At 41.6% G+C, this 21,681-nt stretch overlaps 1 protein-coding gene across 11 annotated transcripts in view; it reads right to left on the reverse strand.

Annotated features, from left to right (window-relative positions):
* Nucleotides 1-21,681, reverse strand: part of LOC114791861 (gephyrin) — a 109,890-nt gene that overhangs the window by 5,111 nt on the left and 83,098 nt on the right. For 5 of the 11 annotated variants that reach the window (XR_003750053.1, XM_028982358.1, XM_028982360.1 and 2 more), the window contains 8 exons: nucleotides 18,463-18,600; nucleotides 18,203-18,295; nucleotides 16,447-16,502; nucleotides 10,634-10,753; nucleotides 9,113-9,171; nucleotides 7,996-8,149; nucleotides 7,790-7,923; nucleotides 7,248-7,335 (listed from right to left, as the gene is read on the reverse strand). Coding sequence is in view for 9 of the 11 variants with exons in the window: in XM_028982358.1 (XP_028838191.1) it covers nucleotides 7,248-7,335; nucleotides 7,790-7,923; nucleotides 7,996-8,149; nucleotides 9,113-9,171; nucleotides 10,634-10,753; nucleotides 16,447-16,502; nucleotides 18,203-18,295; nucleotides 18,463-18,600 (842 nt within the window). In the remaining 2 variants the exon portion in view is untranslated. The other 6 variants (XM_028982361.1, XM_028982359.1, XM_028982364.1 and 3 more) reach the window with 3 other exon arrangements.

Genomic DNA, 21,681 nt, shown 5'->3' on the forward strand with positions numbered 1-21,681 from the left:
AATATGTTATGTTATATGCTCTTCACAGAAAATGAGCCAGAGTCAAAGAATATTAGGCTTACAATTATTAATAAATGTTGGAATGGGTCCCACAGACCCAAACACCACACAAAGGTAAAGCTAACCTTAAGAAATATAAACATGACGTTCCACATTGGTTCCATGTGGAAAGGGGTTCCATTATGATAACCTGTCTAACAACCAAAAGAAGTATGCACAGACTTGACATTAGGTGTAATGAATACCTAGCTACACATGATAAAAATAATCACTATTCACACTTAACAGCACATGGAGATTGAGTAGCATGTATCTAATGAAAATATACAAATTTGTCACAAATATGCATGTTATTTGAAAACATTTAACACATTTTTTTTATTTTCAAGATTTACAGATTTTTTTTTCGAGAAAAAATGTTCACTAGGAAGCAAACTTCCTGTTGGTGATACAAATGTTAAAGACAGTAAGAAGAAAGAACGAGAGGAATTGGGCCATATTTGGAATAGTTTTGGAATATTCTGGAATATTATAATGTTATCATGTTAACATTAGTGAATCAATAAAAATACTTAATTGGCATTATTCAGTAATTTATAATTGGTGATACATGGTGATACAATAATGATACATCAAAATCATCTTAATTTGTTATAATTGAAACAACTTTCTCTTCTTTCTGTTTTAGTAGTATTAAGCAAATATGTGTGAATCTCTTCTCAGCAGCTAAAAAAATTACTTCAAAGAAGAGAGCCAGCATCACTCCAGAGCAAGTCGATAAGCTCACGCCCTACAAAATTAGACAATAGGTGCAGCCCTACTTGAGACAGACTCTCATTTCTGACCCTCAAAGAGCAATCCATCCTTTTCATGGAGAGAACAATGGTCTCCAATTTTGACTTTCTGAACCTCTTTATACTCGGCTGTGCATCAAAGTTCATGGTCAGTTGGAACAATGAGGACAAATTCATCTGCAAATAGCAGTGTCCCTAAACCAGACTCCTTCCCATACTCATCTGCATCTTTGATATCCTGTCCATGAAAACCATGAAGGAGTGGTGTCAAGACCCCTTGACAGAGACCGATGCTCACTCTGAACAAACATGTTTGAATGCAAAGTATGCAAACATATCTTATGGTTTATTGTAGTCATCATTCTGGTTATATGGTGAAAAACTGAACCATTTACGTTGGTAGATTCTCACTGAAGGCATCAAAACTATGAATGAACACATGTGGAGTTATGTACTTAACACAAAAAGTCTAATAACTGAAAACATGTTTTATATTCTAGTTTCTTCAAAATAGCTCAATGTCCTTTGACCCAGCTGTGAACTTCTGTCCTTTGACCCAGCTGTGAACTTCTGTCCTTTGACCCAGCTGTGAACTTCTGTACTTTGAGTACCAGTACTGAACCCACACCCGTTGATTGCAGGGGGCGTGGTGGGTCGTAAAAAACTAAGAGTTTTCAGGTACTGTGAAGTAAGACCATTTAGAGCTTTATAGGACTAAAGTAGGATTTTGTAGTCAATCCTAAATTTGATGGGTAACCAGTGCAGTGATTGTAAGACTGGGGTGATGTGGTTAAATTTCCTAGTTCTAGTTAGAACTCTGGCTGCAGCATTCTGAACTAGCTGGAGTTTACTCATGCACCTACTAGAGCTTCCAGACAGTAATGCATTGCAGTGATCTAACCTTGATGTAATAAATACATGGACCAACTTTTCTGTATCATGCATTGAAATTATATTTCTTATTTTCGCAATATTTCTAAGGTGAAAGAATGCTATCCTAGTCATATTATCTACATGCGAATCAAATGAGAGACCTGCATCAATGATGACACCTAGATCCTTTACTTCTGTACTTGGTGAGATAGAAAGGCTATCCAGGGTTATGGTGTAGCCAGCCAGCTTATGTCTGGCTGCTTGAGGCCAAAGTACAAGAGCTTCTGTCTTAACAGGGTTTAACAGATGTTGGTGAGCATCCACTGTTTAATGTCCTTCAGACAATTCTCTATTCTGTTCAGCTGCTGCCTGTCATCTGGCATTGCTAATAGATAGAACAGTGTGTCGCCAGCGTAGAAATGAAGGATAATAAGGAAAATAGCAACGGACCTAGGACAGAACCTTGTGGAACACCAAACTCTACTTTACTATGTGAAGATGAATCCTCATTGATGTCCACAAACTGATACCGATCAGTCAAATATGATCTGAACCATCTGTGGGCTATTCCCTTAATCCCAACAACATTCTCTAACCTGGCAAGGAGAATAGCGTGATCGATAGTGTCAAACGCTGCACTCAGATCAAGCAGGACAACATTTACATTTACATTTAAGGCATTTGGCAGACGCCCTTATCCACAGCGACTTACAACATGCTTGGGCCAAGAGGGGCCAAGATGGAGAAGAGTCTAGATGAGCGTCTTCCTTTTACCTTCAGAGATGGAGGGACCAGGCGAGCAGTACTGGATGCTCAGAGAATACGAGGTGCAGGGCAAGGTGTAATAAGGGCAGTGAGGTAGGATGGTGCTACTCCATGTTTGACTTTGTAGGCCAGCATCAGTATTTAGAACCTGATGCGTGCAGCTACTGGGAGCCAGTGGAGGGAACGTAGCAGAGGGGTGGTGTTTTGGGGAGATTGAAGATCAGTTGTGCTGCTGCATTTTGTATTAGTTGTAGACCATCAAATTTAGGATTGATGACAAAATCCTACTTTTGACCTATAAAGCTCTAAATGGTCTTGCCCTGCAGTACCTGAATGAACTCTTAGTTATTTATGACCCGCCACGCCCCCTGCGTTGGTTCATTACTGGTACCAAAGGTACAGTTCTCATATAGAGCTCTGCAGTTGTGGAAGAGCTTGCCGGTCAGTGTCCGACACAGTCTCAGAGTTTAAATCTAAACTGAAAACACATCTGTGTTCTCTGGCCTTTAACTTCTGGCAGATAAATCCTGGTTCCTGACAACTGTTAAATGACGACTTAGCATGAAACTAACTAAAGGGTCACCACAGCCACCACCACCGTAACAGCTTCAGGGACAGCTTCTCCACTTCTACAACTGTAGGACTTTTTCTCTTATTGGACAAATCATCACAAACCCTGCACTGACACCACTTGCTGGCTCACTCTACCCTGGAAGGGGGTCTCTCTCTGTATCATTCCTTCCCAACGTTTTTTCCTTTCTTTTTGTCTCTCTTCTAGAGTTTTTTGTGTGGAGTTTTTCCTTGTGTGAAGAAGGGTCAAGTGTGGGGGGTGTCAACTGTCAAAGCCCATTGAGACATGTTATTTTGGGCTATATAAGAAATAAATATTTTTGTTGTTGTTGTAGCAGAGGGAGAATTTGGGAAGGTTGAAGATCAGTCGTGCTGCTGCATTTTGTATGAGTTGTAGAGGTCAGATGGTACTTAGAGGTAGACCAGCTAGAAGGGAGTTGCAGTAGTCCTGTCGTGAGATTACTAAGGACTGAACCAGTATCTGGGTGGCCTGGGTTGACAGATAAGGACACGGAATCGTCTGGTATTGTAGAGAAGCAGGACATGAGCAGGACAGATTGCTGATGTGAGTAGAGAAGGAGAGTTGGTTGTCTATTGTTACTCCAAGGTGGCTGTTGAAGGAGAGAGCTGTGAGTTGTCCAGGTAAATAGCAAGATCCTGATGTGGTGAAGAATCTGCTGGAATATTAGTTACTAGTTTTGGTGGGATTGAGTTTGAGATGATGGGCTGCCATCCAAGATGAGATATCAGTTAGATGTAGAGATCTCGTGTAGACGGAGAAAAGGAGAGGACCGAGTACTGAGCCTTGAGGGACGCCAGTGGAGAGTCTACATGAGGCAGAGGTGGATCCTTTCCAAGTAACTTGGTAAGATTGTTAATCAAGGTAGAAAGCAATCCACTGCCAAGCTGAGCTCCGAATTCCAAGTCTCTTCAGGATAGACAAGAGGTTGTGGTTTACTCTGTCAAATGCTGCAGAGAGGTCAAGGAGAATTAAAACCAATTACAGTTTTGATGATCTGGCCACATGTAGATGCTCAGTAACAGCCAGAAGGGCCATCTCAGTAGAGCTGTTCTGAAGCCAGACTGGTTAGGATCCAGGAGGTTGTTCTGTGACAGATGAAGTGATAGCTGATTGTAGACTCAGCGCTCAAGGATTTTAGAAAAAAATGAGACCAGAGAAACTTTAATAATTGTTGATATCTGTAGGATCAGCGGTGGGTGGCTGTTTTAAAGGCAGATGGTACATGGCCGGATGTGATTGAGTTGTTTATGATATAAGAAATGAAAGGGATGAGGTCAGGAGAGATGGTTTGGAGTTTTTTTAGGCATTTTACTGCATGACTGTGACAAATAAAATTTCAATTTGGAGCATTGCGGATGGGATTGTATCTAGTGGACAGGTGGTTGCATTGCCTGAATGATTTCATAGAAAACTTTAACAGATAATACAGTAGGTCTGAGTCAAGCTGTGATTTCTCTCTGCTGTTCGTAGAAATCTTCGATTGCTGCGCAATAGAGACGTCCTTTTGGGTTTAGAAGATAGAGGACAGAGGTGATCCATAGAAAGGGAAAGAGAGGTGAGGAAAGAGTTTGTGGTTGTCTCTAGTGGTAAGAAGAAGAATGAGTCAGAGGTTGGGAGATATGATAGAGTGTAGGAAGATACAGATCAAGGTGAGACAGAATGAAAAAGAAGCGGCCCTGATCAGAGGCTAAAAGCAGGTCATTAACCACTTTAACCATCTGACCATCTGATACCGATCCGTCAGATATGATCTGAACCATACAAGGGCTTAATCCCAACAACATTCTCTAACCTGGCAAGGAGAAAAGCTTGATCTATAGTGTCAAACGCTGCACTCGCAGGACAATCAGTGAGATGCAGCCCTGATTAGAGGCCAAAAGCAGGTCATAACTCTGGATAGCCTTTCTAGCTCACTTTAACCAGCGCTGTCTCAGTGCTATGATGAGGTCTAAATCCTGATTGATATACTTCGTGGATATTGTTACAGTCTAGGTATGCGCTCAGCTGCTGGGCTACGACTTTTTATAAGATTTTTGATATAAACGGAAGGTTGGATATCGGTTTATAATTTGAAAGCTGACTGCGATCAAGATCCGGCTTTTTAGTCAGGGGTCTAATGACTGCTACCTTGAACGAACTTGGTACGTGGCCGGTGCTTAGCGACGAGTTAACAATTTTAAGGATAGAATTTATAATATCGGGTTCTACTTGTAGTGGATCCAAGTGGATCCAAAGTACATTGATTTGATGACGAGATTAGTTTAATTAATTCATGCTCTTTAATAAGGTTGTAGCGTTCTAATCGGTGGTCTGCTATTGAAGATTATTTTCCGTAGTAATATTGATGTAGCATTTTGTTTTAAACTTATCTCTATTTGTAACAATTTTACTATTAAAGAAATTCATAAAATCGTCACTACTATGCTGATATTGAGTGGTAGTTTCCGTTTCTGTCTTATTCCTGGTTAGTTTGGCTATAGTGTCAAACAGGAATCTGGGATTATTTTTGTTCATGTCTATTAAAGAAGAGAGATATGTTGATCAAACTGCACTAAGAGCCGTATTATAGTTGAGGAGGCTCTCCTTCTACGCTATTTGGAATACGTTCAAATTGCTTCAACGGCATTTACGTTCTAATTTCTGGGTGGTCTTAAGCAAGTGCGTCTGATCATTATACCAAGGTATTACATTTTGTATCTTGTACTGTCTTCCTTTTGAGGGGAGCAACATTAACTAACATAGTACGCAGTGTTAATTTGGTCACTTGGTCGAGTTCAGCGGGGTCTGACAGTGAGTTGATCAGCGTTGATAAATCTGGTAGGATATTAATAAACCTCTGCGCTGTACTTGATGTAATAGTCCATTTACCTCTATAACAAGTTTACTGTATCTAAGACATATTTTAAAAGCTGATAAATGCTGTAAATGTAAATGTAAAAGCAATAAGGAAATGATATGAGATTATTTCAGATTGTGGAAGAGTGACTGTCTTCTATATTTAAACCAAGATCGAGTGTGTCACCACCTTCATGAGTAGGTCCTATTACTCCAACTGAGTCTAGTATAGACAGGAATGCTGTTCTCAGCAAGTCTTCAAATTTACACTAAATAGTCTGAGAAAACAGTGGATGAGAGTATTCAAAATATCTCAATTTTTTCACTAATAATATACTTTTACAACTAGACTACTGCATATCTACTCCAGTGACTTCATATCCTGTCCGGCTACTTCAATCGTTTCGAATAGTATCTGTGAAAAACCAAAACGCTAAAATAAAGATCAATAAAGAGAAGCCGCCTAACGTTGCAGTAGTGTGTGTTGTCATGATTTTAAATCAGGGGGAACATGGGGCAACTGAATTTCCTGTAACACTGGCACTGGGGTACTTACCAACACTTACCGGCTGACTAGGCTGATGCACATCATGGGCTAATTAAATGTACATTAATAAGTTATCTTATTTTCTTCTACACTTTCGACAGGTAGAACCCTCACTACTGACTGAGTTCGACAAACTGCACAGGGGATAAGAGAAGAAGCCATAACTTATGTTTGTTGAGTTTAGGTAATTCTTAATTTAGAGGAAATTCTGGAAGTCCTTGGAAGTACATTTGCAGAGGATACATTTCGTTGTGTGCACCATGTGCTATGCTTGCTGTGCTTCACACTGACAAACACTTCACTTTCACTTTTCAGTTTCAATCTTAGCAGCAATATCCTTGCCTGTGAAGCCCTTTTTGAGCAATGCAATGATGACTGCACGTCTTTCCCTCCGATAACCATGGTATACGGAGGAATAACAATGATTTCAAGCATCAGCCTCCTTTCAGCATCCAGTCTGCTGTTCTAACTCAATCAGCATGACAGAATGATCTGCAACACTCTCACTTGTGGTGATGAGTGGATCGCTGAAATGATCTCAGCAGGTGGCAGGGCTGAAATGCAGTGGAAATGGCATAGAGGGATTTTCATCAATTTTTCATTAATCACTCTTCATTCTGGAGTATATGTAAATTACCATAATAAAAACGGAAGCAGAAAACTTTGTGAAAGCCATTATTTGTGTAATTCTCAAAACTTTTGGCCATGACTGTACTATTATGTATTATTGACTCTCGGAGAGATCAGAAACCTGCCCCCACCCTAGAACTGCAAGACCCTCAAGCCCTCCTCCCTACAGGATGAATTTGGGGTTGTGTGAGCTAATGAAACATTCCAGTACCTTCTCACCCATGGAAACTCCCCCTGAGGTGATGATGACATCAGCACGGCTTATGCCCTCATTCAGTGCATTCAGGAGGTCGTCAGGGCTGTGGAACAGCGCAACATTAACAGATGGATTAACATGCAGCCAGCAATGCTACTGTGAGAAAAGCACATAATGGTAACACCGTTGTAAGACAACTGAAATCAGATCATATCAGCAGCAAATATTTGTCCAATACAGTGTTTTAAATGATACAAAATGCTTTAGATCGAAGAGGTCACGAGGTCAATAGGCCACGAGGCAAAGTGTGGCAGTGTGAGAGCCTCAGTGTTGTTTAAAATAAAGATTGCTGTTAATCTTTACAGCCAAATTTCTAATAATTTAATTTAAATCTCTGAATGCATTCTCATGACATTGATAGTAGGGCTGGGTAATTTAATAATGAATTAATATATGTGTGACAATGTACCATTTTACATGAATTATATTAATATATTAATTCGAATTAATTCTATCAAAATAGAATGAATAGAAATGTTAATAGTTTAAGTTAATACTGAGGTGTGTACTTGTCTCCCACAATTCCAAGGTTGATGGTAGGGTAACCGTGCTCCTGAATGGTGGCCAGCAACGTGGAACGGTTGCTGTCGCGAATCTTCCCAGGGTGTAGATCGTCCTCTGGGTTCAGCAACTGGACACACAGGGTAAATATGTGGGAGTTTTATTCTACTGAGTTTGCATGGCTTCTGTATGTTACACTCACCTCATTGCCTGTTGACATAACCGCCACAACAGGAAACTTTTGGACTTCCACCTCAGTCACACCCACAGTAGCCAGCAGGCCGATCTCTGAGGGGCCCATGTGAGTTCCCTTGGCCAGGACACACTCGCCACGCTTGATGTCATGTCCTATAGGCCTATGTGAGAGAACATAAAGCTCTCTTTGACACATGAAACACATTTATGCTCCAATTACAAACAAACCAAGTCAGAAACCACCTTTCTTCCACCACAAGAAAGTAGCAGAAACCATATTTTCCCATCTGTCAGCATATAATCCATTAATATAGAGCACAAATCAATAGTAAAAAAAAAAGCTGCATTTTGTCTCTGCTGAGAGCATCTTCCTGCTTCTCAAATTTTTTGCATGATATGATATGCAAATTATAATGTAGGTGTCAGTAATTCCACAAAAATATTTCTATATCATCTTATACACCACCAATGTTCCATTTCCCAGCAGCCATGTCAGAGGATCGCTGGTAATAATTTAGTTTATGGAGCAACCTAGTCCTTGTCTGCAGGAGCCCATCCTGAAAACCAGGGCAGGGCATCAGGCCACTGCAGTTATGGAGCAAGAGTTACATAAACTATGTGGATATGCTTTGTTACAAAAAATTCCAGCCTGCAGATGCTACAGGACTGCCCCTGGGAGAAAAGCACTTCTGAATCAGACATATCTGACATTGATATGAATCTGGTATTTTTCTTTTTCTCTTCGACCCTGCTGCTTTACCCTTCAGAATCAACATCTGCTCTGAGCTTCTTTAACTATATGACCCCTATTCATAGCCTGTTTCATGTTCTGGTATTAAGCTTTTGTCTTCTCCATCTGCTTATCTACTTCTAATTCTGTGCCTGTAAACTGCCCTACTGTGTCTGACAACTCTTCAGTCTCAATTCATTAATAGATAATATTGTATCTTATTACAGCTGGTAGTATCCACTAAATATGGGTATTTGTTTAATTCTGTGGTTCAAATTAATAGCTGGCAGATCCACTACTTATCCTGTTGCCCCAGCAACACCCTACGTTACAATGTTTAATACATCTAAAATGAATTGATAATTTAAAATATACACAAACACACACACCATACCTGATGTCTTGTCCAGGACGTGCCTGTACCAGAATGCGCACTTCTAGCTCTTCTGTACCCTAAAAACAACCAGCTGTTATAACCTCCATCATTTACATTTCACAAAATCCCCAAACCACACTGATGCTGTGCCACTGCACAAAACTGAAAATAAAAAAGCCAAGACATGCTCTATATCAGGAGTATCCAAACTATGACCCATGATCCATTTTACATAGAGCTGCAGCTAATTCTAAAATTATAATTACATTTGGCTCGCACATAACATTTGTTCTCCACCTTCTTGTTCTTTACATTTACATTTACATTTACAGCATTTATCAGACGCCCTTATCCAGAGCGACTTACAATCAGTATTTACAGGGACAGTCTCCCTGGAGCAACTCAGGGTTAAGTGTCTTGCTCAGGGACACAATGGTAGTAAGTGGGATTCGAACCCGGGTCTTCTGGTTCATAGGCGAGTGTGTTACCCACTAGGCTACTACCACCCGTTCATGTTCTTGTTCCGTATTGTTTCAACACAAGGTGGAGCTTTTGGCCTGATCAAGGCAACATCTTCAACAAGCATAACAAAAAAGATTGAAAAAATGGCAGAACCAAAGAAACGTAAAATAGCGAATAGTGCAGAAAATTCCAGACATGGTGGAAAAATAATATAGCAAGACGTGTGAGAACCAGAGTGTGTGGGTGTGTCGCAGAGGTGGGGTGCTTTATGGGGCAGTGGTTGGCCAAGTGGGTAAGGACACAGACGCAAGGTGTCACTGGTACCATCCCCAAACACTGCGCCGAGGGCGACCTGTCACGGCTGCCCACTGCTCCCTCAAGGGATGGGTTAAATGCAGAGGACACATTTCACTGACTGCACTGGGTGCTGTGGTGTGGTGCAACACATGACAACTTCACACTAGCAAAGCTTCAGCGTGCACGAACGAGTTGTAAAGGTATGTGAGACAACTGACCATAAACAATCCAAGTATGTCAGAGATCTGTACCCTGTCGTGTTAATAAAATAACTTAACCGTAAAATAAATAGATAAAATGATCTTACATTATGATGGAATTATTGAGGGTAAAATGATGGTAGAAACATGATAATTGTTTGAACTGCTGTGCCACCCCAATTTGTGTGTGGTCATGTGACTGCATGGCTACGTCTGAATGGTGAAATGTGTAAGATCTACTGGCAAAAACAAAGCTCAATTCTTGTATACATATTTGATATATTTTTCTATATGCGGCCCTTATTGAAAGAAAGTTTGGACACCCTTGCTCTATATGTTATCTAGTAATTCATTTATGACAATATTTCCTAATGAATTACATTATGACATTACGACAAATCTGTGAAACCTTTTGAATTGAATGGTTTTCTGCATTCATTTGTCATAATTAATAAAAGACCAGGGTACTGACAAATATTTCTAAACAGTGTAATAAAAATTTCTTTATTTGGAGCAACCAACTCATATTGCACTCATATGCTTCACTGTTAAGAATGAGGGTGCAAGGCAGCAGACTCACATCCTCGGACTCACGTAACAGCTCAGTGTCTTCCACTTGAACCACTGCATCTGCCCCACAGGGGATGGGTGCACCAGTCGTCACACGCATAACCTGTCCTGGCATCACTGTGTGGGTTGGCTGTACAGAGGAGACACATGGGCCCTTAGTTCAATGAATCTAGTACATTTTATTTAAAATGTAAAATTTTTCTGTTGTTTTTTTGACATAGTACACATACAGCTCACAGCGTAATTAAATCTGTACATCAGTCATGGTCATAAAGCATACATTGCATTCATAATACACAAACTAATTATAAACACTTAATCTGTCAGGATTGTGTGCATAGCAGAAATTTGAATTTTATTTTATTTGTCACGTACATAGTCATACATGGTATGATATGCAGTGAAATGCTTTTGCGACTGCTACAGACCACAGTATTGCAAGTATTCAAGTGGAACCAATATGAAAATATTACAAACATAACCAAATATTAAGCAAATATAAAATATGTGTAACAGGTAGGGTGAAGGTGTGCATATGTGTAAAGTAAAGTGAAAGTAAAGTGAAAATTCTGGGGGGATTGAGTCCAGAAGTGATTGAAAGTGCTGGAGTGTATTAGAGTTCTGTCCTATGTAGTGTTGATGTTGTTGAGAGCTCGTATAGCCACATTTGCTTGACTTATGAGACAAATGATTTTCTTAACAAAGTACATGGACACACATGGCAAGACATGATAAATTTAAAAGGACTGGGTGGGGATAGGGCAGAAACAATAAGGAAGGCACACCCACTAAACACACAAAACCAAAGCAACCCCCAGAGTCACGACCATGACATCAGACATGAACACTGTTAATGCAGCAATGTTTAGTTTACCCACATGTGTACTGCCACGTGTCTGTGTACTAGGAAGACAACCAATATTTGCTTCTCACTCACAACAGAGCTGTTTTAGCCTGGCATAAACCTGATGTGATTGATTGGCCAACACAAGCAAGGACAATGTTCACATGCTTTGTGCCTTTTTAACTTTTTCCCACAAGCAATGCTATGGAATGTACATTGTGAATAGGCAAAAAAGCTTGGCACACCTGTTTTCAGGGCTAATTCTTTGCATAACCTCTCAAGGTCCATCGGGTTGGATGGCAACGGCATTGCACAGACATTTTCAAAACTCTCCAGAGATAGTCTCTTGCTGGGCCACTCAAGGACATTCACAGAGTTGTCCAAAATCCACCCCTTTGTATCTTTGCTGTGTACTTGTTGGAACTGTTGGAAACTTTTATCCTGTTGGAAGCTTTGCCCCAGACTGAGTTCAAGAGTAAAAAGGGATCAGGTTATCATGAAGGATGTGATAGTAGCCTAGTGGGTAAGACACTCGACTATGACCAAAAAGATCATACATTTATAGGTTTTAGCAAATCTTACCCGAAATTACGTGTCTTGTGTATCCCCGTTATTTAGTTCCTGTCTGCCTTTTTGTAAGTTATGTACGTTTCTATATGGTGCCTTTTGGACCTTGTAGTTAATGAAACTTGAAACTTTCGTTTGGGCCTTCTGACCCCGCCGTTAAAGAAGAATCTGTCTTTAGATGGATCCAGCAAGTGTTTCATTACCCGTAAATCTGGATCAGCCGGCAAACCAGCTTGAGCTACCCATGTAACTTCCCCTCCTGCCAGCTACTCCCATGGCACATGCTGATATATCAAGATCTGCTGCAGTTAATGTTGGTAAACCAGGTTTCTTACTGCAGATAGACTTATAGTTTATGTTCAATGCCGTCATCTTGTGTCTCACAGGGAAAGCTCTAAAGGTGGAGCTTGTGCGCCAGGACGATAAAAAGAGTTTAGGTGTATTAATCATACCTTGACCATAATCATACCTGAATCATAATCTTGACCACTCAAGGCACGACCATGGCAAGAGGGGAGCTCATTGAATTGGGCTCCTGTCAGCTTCTACCTGCAGAACACGGCCGCCGAATTCAACTGGGCTTGTGTTTGTATTGTGGAGGACCCGACCATACAGTTTTCACCTGTCCAAAGAAACTGACCCACCCACCTGTCGCCACAAGAGGGCGGTCAAAAACTGTTTCAGTCATAGAGGTGAGTGTGTGTGGTATGTCTACTGCCTCTACTGCCTTTCTGATTCCTGTATCAGTGTCTTAGTGAACTCTGGCGCTGCAGGGAATTTCATCTCGCGAAATTTGGTGAAACAGCTTTGCCTCACCTGCGTGTGGCTGCAAAAACCCCTCACCATACGAGCCCTATATGGCAAACCTGTAGCATCCAGCCAATACAGCTTCATGTTGATCCTGATCACTCCGAGGTCCATTCTTTATTTCGCCTTGCCCTGGTTAAAACACACATTCCAATTTGCTCTACCACAACTGAAAGCCAATTAGAGCCCACTCTCTCCGACATCCCATTTGTTCATCAGGACCTTGCAATAGTCTTCAGCAAACTAAGAGCTACTAGCCTCCCTTCTCATCACCCCTGGGATTTATTTCCTGGAACCACACCTCCTCGAGAATACATTTATTCTCTGTCTCTCACAGAAACCCAGTCCATGGAAACCTATATAAATGAATCTTTGCAGCAAAGCTATATGCGTCGCTCCATTTATCCAACCTCAGACAATTTTTTTTGGACTATGAAAAACAGACATCCATGTGATACCTCCATCATTGAGTAACTCAGAGATGCATAATTCTTAACTAAATTGGATCTAAGGAGTGCATACAACTTGGTCCATATCTGGGAGGGAGATGAGTGGAAAACCACCTTCAGTACCTCGTAACTCCATATGGGTTAGTCAATACCCTCACGTAGTTCCAAGGTTTCATTATTGATGCTTTTCAGGACATGTTGGGGAGATTTGTTATTGCATAAATGATGGAAATGTATTTATTTGTATGATATTTGGATAGTTTCAGTAGATTTTCTACTCTATGAGAAGCACATGTTCTTATTTTCAATACATTCTGTCCTGCGGTTTGGATCATGGGATGTGGGTCTCAGCCTGAGGCCCAAATGGAGCCTTCCTGTGAAGAAGCTGTGCAAGAGTGGCCACGACCAACCCCCACCAGAGAACTCCCAACAGTTCCTGGGTTTTACAAACTTCTATAGGTGGTTCGTACTTCAGCACTGTCCCCTCCCCCCTGACTGCCCTGTTGAGGGGAAAACCTGTTCGTCTTTTATTGAATCCGAACAGTGGTTCACTTTTGCTCCCATTCTCAAGATGCCAGACCCTTCATCGCCCTTCGTGGTGGAGATGGATGCGTTCTCAAAAGAGGTATGCGCAATCTTGTCCCAATGTCAAAGTAAGCCGCCATGGTTCTCTGCCTGTGCTTTCTTTTACAGGAAATTGTCCCCTATTGAGCAGAATTTTGACATTGGTGACCGAGAGCTCCTTGCCATTACACTTGTATTTGAAGAGTGGAGACACTGATTGCAGTGTGCACAGAAGCCTTTTGTCATAAGGACCATCATAACCTGGAGTACATCCACGCAGCAAATCATTTGAATGCCAGGCAAGGAAGGTGGGCCCTCTTCTTTTCACGCTTCTGCTTCACTCTCACATACAGGCCGGGCTCCCAAAACAAGAAGGAGGATGCACTCTCACAACTCCATGATGGCAGGAGAAGTCCCAGCCGACAACCACCATCATCCCTTCTTCCCTCACTGTCGCTCCAATCCTGTGGAGTATAGAAGAGGACATTAAGCGATGGAGCAGATAGGAGCCTGCACCTCTGGGGTGCCCTGCTGGCAAGACGTATGTCAGCCGAGCCACAGCTCCTCTCCAGGAAGTATTGGACCTTGCCCAGGTTTGTTAATTCTGTTAATTCTGTGCCTGCACCCAAAGCCCTTGATATGTACCCACTGGTAAATTACATCCACTGGCCATTCCGGAAAGACCATGGTCTCAGGCTGCCTTATACTTCATCGCTGATCTGCCTGAGTCCAGTGAAAACACAACCATACTTTGCATAGTACACCAAGTTTTCAAAAATGTGTCACTGCCTCCCTTTGCCTGCTTTTCCTTCTGCCTTCCAGGTGGCATACCTCCTCTTCCAACATATCTTCAGAGTGTATGGTCTTCCTGAGGATATCCAGTCAGAACGAGGGTTCAAGGATATCCAGTTCTCATCGCAAGTGTAAAGAGCATTTTACACAAGACTTGGGGAGGTTCCCCAAGTCTACTTCCATACCAACATAACTGGTCCAGGTAGCTGCAATCGGCTGAATATGCCCAGAACACCCTCAAAAACTCTGCCACTAACCTCACCCCATTCCAGTGCATTCTGGGCTACCAACCACCGTTATTTCCTTGGGACTCCACGTCCTCTGAGGTCCCAGTGATGCTACCATCGGAAACCGATGAACAATTTTGCTCAGAACCATTTCTGAGTAGCATATGGTTAATGTCTGACTGTAAACAGAACCACTTGAACATGCTATATGTATAAAAATGGCAAAGTGAATAACTTATAAAGTTATGCTGTTCCTTTGCTGCTGCTTCGGTAATTTCTGATCAGAGAGTGGTAATCGTGCTACTGTTGTAATCAGTACATGTGACATATGGCCAGTTAGTTTATTTATGTGTGTGGTGTTCGAATTGTGTTTTGTTGAGGTACAATTTGTTTTGGATTTACATTTTTTCGAAGTTTTTGATTTACATATTTTTGATGATGGACTTTGAATGTGATGCATGTGACAGTTTCTTGGTGCCGGTCCCAAGCCTAAAATAAATGTGTCAGGAAGGGCATCCGGCATAAAACGTTTGACAGGCCAATTGTGGTAAACCCTAACGGGAGCAATCAAAGGAAGAAGAGGATGGATGATGAATCACAATTATGTTGGTTGTTTGTATGCATACATTTGGGGAAATATTATGTGATCTCATGCTGATGTAAGTTCATCCATTAACAAAGAAGTGATCAGTATAGAATTTCAATAGTAGGTTTATTCGAACAGTGAGAAACAGAACCATTACAAAAAAATGTGGTCCCACTCCTCTTTGCAGATCTGCTCCAAGCCATTTTCAATGACCTGGCTGAGGGAAGGAGGTTCTCACCCAAGATTTGGTTACATGGCCCAATCCATCACCCCTGTGATGCAGTGCAGTTGCCCTGACCCCTTGGCAGAAGAACATCTCCACAGCATAATGTTTCCACCTCCAGATTTGTGTGGACATTGTTAATGGAGTCATAGGCAGCATTCCTCCCCCTCCTAACAGAGCGAGTTGAGTAGATGCCAAAGAGCTTGAGTTTGGTCTCGTCTAACCACAACCACCCATTGCCACTTTCACTCATTTAAATGTTTAATGGCAAACCTGCACATGTGCTTTCTTGAGCAGGGGGACCTTGTGGGCACTGCAGGATTCCATCTATACGTCAGCTTGTTACCTGTATAAAATACAACTTGGAGCCAAAAATATTCAAAACTTTTTTGAAAAAATGCATTATTTTGATATACTTATTATGGTTCTGTCTCTTACTGCTCAAATAAACCAACTGATCATTTCTTTGTTAGTGGGCAAATGTAAAAAATCTGAATCAAATAATTATTTCCCCCATTTAAATGACCATGAATACAAATAGTTTTATTTACACTTGAACAAATGTCACAACTTACATACAGGCACTTTATAAACCATCAACAAACCATCAACCAAAACCTCTGCTTTTATTTATGAATGATGAGTTTTTTTATTTAAATTTGTAAATAATGTATCATATTGTCATGGTTTGTAGCTGGTAGGTAGCCAGGTCAGCAGGCCTTAATAACACTTTGTCCATATGAAGACACTTCAGAACCCCTCACCTGCTCTCCAGCCTGTGATTCGCCAATTATGAAGCGATCTCCAGGACCATCTGCAGCTATGAAGGACAAATGCACAAACATAATAGAAAAAGGTGTAAAGGGTGACCAGAATGATGTCTTCTTGAAATTATGTAATATAATCATGTTGATTGGATTTACTTCAACATAGTTATCACAGTGTAGTACAGTGTACAGTGTAGTACTTCCTTTAATGGCTTGTTTTCCATTCAGGATGAGCTCTAGAGGATCAGTAGATATCTAGTAGAATGTCATCAGCTTTTAATCTTCACAAGAGATGTCCATCATCAAGTTTATGTTTGTAATTCTGATTTTTTTTTTCTCTGCAGCCCTGACACAAAATACTGATGCAGTTTTATCACTTCTAATGCATCCTCCTCTTTAGTGGTTATAAATAGCATAGTCACCAATGTTAAAAAGGCTAGAGGAACTAGTATTAATGTTAGATTTTCATGTCAAGGGACCTTAAATTAATTTAAATAACTTAAATGTTACTATCAACCCTGCCACTGGGGGTGCATGGTGCCGGTCCAAAGCCCAGGTAAATGTGGAAAGTGTAGTCATCCTGTGTAAAACGTAATGACGATTGTGCGGACAAGAATCAAGTACTTTTATCAAACACATTCTTAAATAGAAATTAGAGTTATTTCCAATTTGTTAACATAGATTTACATTTACAGTATTAAGCAGAGGCCTTTATCCAGAGCTACTTGGAATTCGTAGTTACAGGGACATTAGCCCTGGAGCAACTCAGGGTTAACTGTCTTGCTCAGGGACACATTGTTATTATGTGGCATTTGAACCTGGGACTTATGGTATTCTGGTTAATAGTTGAGTATGTTACCCACTAGTCTTTAGCACTCCTACCTCATGTCCTCAAATTAGCCGATGCTGCTCAAGCACTGGTAATCTTTTTATTTTTTGATAGAATCAAATACTAACTATGATGATCCTTTAAAAGATGTTGTCAACTATGTAAAATTTGATGGAGCTGATGAAACATCTATGCCACATGTGTCAAACTCGTGGCCCAAAGGCCACATCCAGCAAGACCACTTAAATATTATATGGGCAAATATTATTATTATGCTGACAATCTTTGGCACTGCATTATGGGACCTGATTGATACTGCTATATAACTACTGACAGCATCTTTTGGATTACACTTGTCTGTTCTTGTTTCTGCCTCTGTGATGCTGACCACTTGCTTTGCCCCCGACCACCCCAACGTCTTGACCTCTTGTGCTCCCGCACCTGATGATATCAATCCAGCCCTCTGTTTCCCTGTACGCCCAAGCCCTGGTAACTCAACTGGTAACTCAGTAGCTGCTTCTACTGGACTGTGTACTGTGTCTCCTGCTGTGGAGCGACATCCAAGCCTTCAACGCCTGCATGTATATCCTTGCACCCACTCTCCCTTGCAAGCAGCATAACCCTCACCTGCGTCTTCTGCTTCGTCCTCTAAATGCCTTAATGCATGAATGAAATGTCTGCACGTGTGCCCGCAGACTACAACCATATACAATATACACAATATATATGGTACAAATATCTAAATAATCTTGTTTATAATACATGGATCTAACACTTCCTTCATGCTTTCTGTTATACTATCAATTTCTGTGTGTCTGATGGAGTTGACACATTACAAGCCCTCAGCTAAATATACTTCCCCATGTATTTCCCCATCAAACCTGTCAGATGAAGACAGATAGTCAGGTTAGCAGTGTTCTGTACCTCTCACAGCATAGCCATCCTTCACTGAGGCAGGGAAAGGAGGCAGGTTGTCTTTGGCATAAACGTCCTGAGCCAGGACCCGGCCCATTCCATCTACACAGATAGACACATTTTTAAATCACCCTAAACTTTTTGGTGTTAGATAGTACCATTTGATTGGTTAATTTCTGCAGAAGAAGAAAAAATGTAGGCCATGGTTTAGTTCAGGCTTTGAATTATTTAGCTATGCAACCGATGCTTGCACACACACTCCTCCTTACCTCTGTAGTTGATTATCTCAGTGCCCAGCACAGCAGTCATCTCCAGCACCGTGATGAAGGCCTTGTCCATGGAGGTAAGGGGGAAAGGTGACATGCGGTGCCTTCGAGCCACTTTAGTAATGTCCACTGCACTGTGACCTGACACAAACACACAACCAGGACAGCAGACTGAAAACCTGCACTACAAGCTCAAGCAGCCAAAGTTTTGGGAAATTTAGTAAAAAGTAACAATCTTGGTGGTGCTGTTTGAACCTTTGACTTTGTGGTCTTCTGGTTCATAGATGAGTGAATACATGTTCACTGGGTGTTTAAACCATTTAAATTGCAACAACGCTGTTCTGCTCCCAGTAATGGGACTACCATCAGGACCAAAATGGCGGCATGCTTGCAGCAGTCACACCGGCTACTGACCATACTACACTTTTTGTAAAAATTTTCTTGACCCGGGCCGGTAGGGGTGACTCCGGATCCGGAGTCCGGACCGGAGTTTCATGTTGGTCTCGTGTAATGTTCCCTGATCGTGTTCACCTGGTGAATATTTATATAATTGTATAAAACTATCCTGTTCGTGTCTGTTCACCGTCGGGTCATTGTGCATGTAGATGTTCCCTTGTCTCGTGAAGATTGTATTAAACCCCTGTCGTGTGAAATTGTGCGAATGCGTCCTCCTTCATCGCCATGTCCAGCCCACCCGTGACAAAAATATTTATGTTTTGGTGTTTTGTAAGGTGGTTATTTGATGCACGATGGCATCGCAAACTCCACTATCCAGCTAGACATGCTAACAGAGATACCTGCTGATCGGGTAAGAGGCACGGCGGTGGCCTGTGTGTCAAGAGCTTCATAGTCGCAGGAGACTTCAACAATGCAAAACTCAAATCAGTACTGCTATAATTTAATCAGAACATTGACTTTGTCCTCTCCCAACTTGGACAATCAAACCACATCTCCATACTTCTCACCGCAGCTTACAGACCCATCAACAAGCAGTTCAGGCCAGCCATTACAGTGGTGAGAACATGTCCTCTCTGCCCTCCAGGACTGCTTTGACTGCACAGACTGGGAGATGTTGGACACGCAGCCACCTATGACCACTCAGTGGACTTGGAGGAGAACACAACTTCAGTCACCAGCTACATTAGCAAGTATATTGTCTCCAAGACCGTCATTACTTGACCCAACCACAAACCCTAGTTCTCTGCAAAGCTGCGCAACCTGGTGAGACTCATGGACCTTCCAGTCAAAATGTGCCAGCGGAACTACTTCCAGACTTCCTCCAAAGCAGCTTGTGATAGACTTCAGCAGGCACAAACATCCTCCACTTCAACCGTGTGCTGTGCTGCAGTGTATCATTGTGATATCTACCCACTGTACATCTGTGTATATCTATATCACACATATATATATTTTATGTATATACAGACATTTCTTTTTTCTATTTCTAGGACTATTTATTTGCTTATTTGTACAGAGCCAACCTATCATGGAGGCAAAGCAAGCTTATGCTAAAAAATTAACAGTCATTTCACAAGGACACATGGTACATTTGGCTGGAAATCCAGACCATTACAGGCCTGCAGCAGTGACCCCTCCCTGCCAGATGACGACTTCTTTGAGGCACAATTTTTTAGTCAGACATCAGGGAGCCACTAAGGAAGATGACCCCTTCTCCCAACGACCAAGTTTTTCCATGGGAGATGTCAGGATGACCCTCTGAAGAGTAAACCCTTGGAAAGCAGTAGGACCAGACAACATACATGGGTGCTACAGGAGTGTGCTAACACGCTTGCAAACATTTTCACAGATATCTGCTACACATCGCAGTGCCAAAGAAGTCAACTGAAAACTCTTAACCTTGCCCTGTAGCAATCACCCCCATCATTATGAAGTGCTTTGAGTGGTTAGTCCTGGGACATCTGAAGGACTTTCTCCCACCAGTTCTGGACCTACACCAGTTTGCTTACCGTAGCAACCGGAGCACAGAGGAAGCCATCTCCATAGCGCTGCACTCTGTACTCACACACCTGGACAAGCAAAACACCTATGCACGGGTGCTGTTTGTTGATTTCAGCTCAGCATTTAACACTGTTAATCACTAAATTTAGAGCCCTGGACATTAATACCTCACTTTGCACCTGGATTATGGACTTTCTGACCAACAGACCACAGCATGTAAGGTCAGGCCACATCTGCTCCACTAGCGTCATGCTCAGCACTGGTGTACCACAGGGCTGTGTACAGGGACTCCACTTCCAATCCAGAGGAAGCCCTGTCTGCGTCGCGCTCGCAGTATTCTTAAGGACTCCTCCCACCCGGCCCACGGACTGTTCTCTCTCCTGCCTTTGGGCAGACGGTTCAGGCTACCACGGACAAGAACCAGCAGACTTAGGAACACCCCCCCCATACACTCCTGATAATCACTGTACTACCTAATCTTGCACATTATTGTGCAACATTGTACATAGAATTCTGATTATACACTTTTTTATTCATATGTTCATATTTACCCGTCTGTAAATATTATCCAATATTATCCAGTCTCTTCCTGTACATATCACTTTATGTATACACATAACTTATTTGACCTGTATCCTGCACTTGCTGCATATTGCACTTCTGGTTAGACCTAAACTACATTTCGTTGCCGTGTATTTGTACATGTGTAATGACAATAAAGTTGAATCTAATCTAATCTAATCTAATCTAATCTAATCTGTATGATCATGACATTTACTGAAGCAGAAATCTTCTAAAACCTACAACACTATGCATACAATAACTGTCTAAATAGTTTAACATATTATGAAAATGCCTTTTAAATGTTGCTGTGATGATCCGGTCCGGCAGGGGTGACTCCAGGTCCGGAGTTTGGACCGGAGTTTCATGTTAGTCTTGTGCAATGTTCCCTGATCGTGTTCACCTGTGTATAATTATAGAATTGTATAAAGCTGTCCTGTTCCTGTCTGTTCGCCGTCAGGTCATTGCGTGGTGATGTTCCCCTGTCTTGTCTACTATGCATTAAACCTCTGTCCTGTGACGTCGTGCGTATGCGTCCTCCTTCATCGCCATGTCCAGCCCAGCGTGACAGTTGCTCTAAATTGTATTTAGCTGTATTCTACAGAAAAAGATCAAATAGTTAAAAAAATTGGACAAACCATCAGTGTTAGAAGACAAACGCTGACATAACACAAACTCATTATTCCATTAGCTGTAGCACCC

The sequence above is a fragment of the Denticeps clupeoides genome, chromosome 6 (genome assembly GCF_900700375.1).
Source record: "Denticeps clupeoides chromosome 6, fDenClu1.1, whole genome shotgun sequence".
In the NCBI taxonomy this organism is placed as follows: Eukaryota; Metazoa; Chordata; class Actinopteri; order Clupeiformes; family Denticipitidae; genus Denticeps; species Denticeps clupeoides.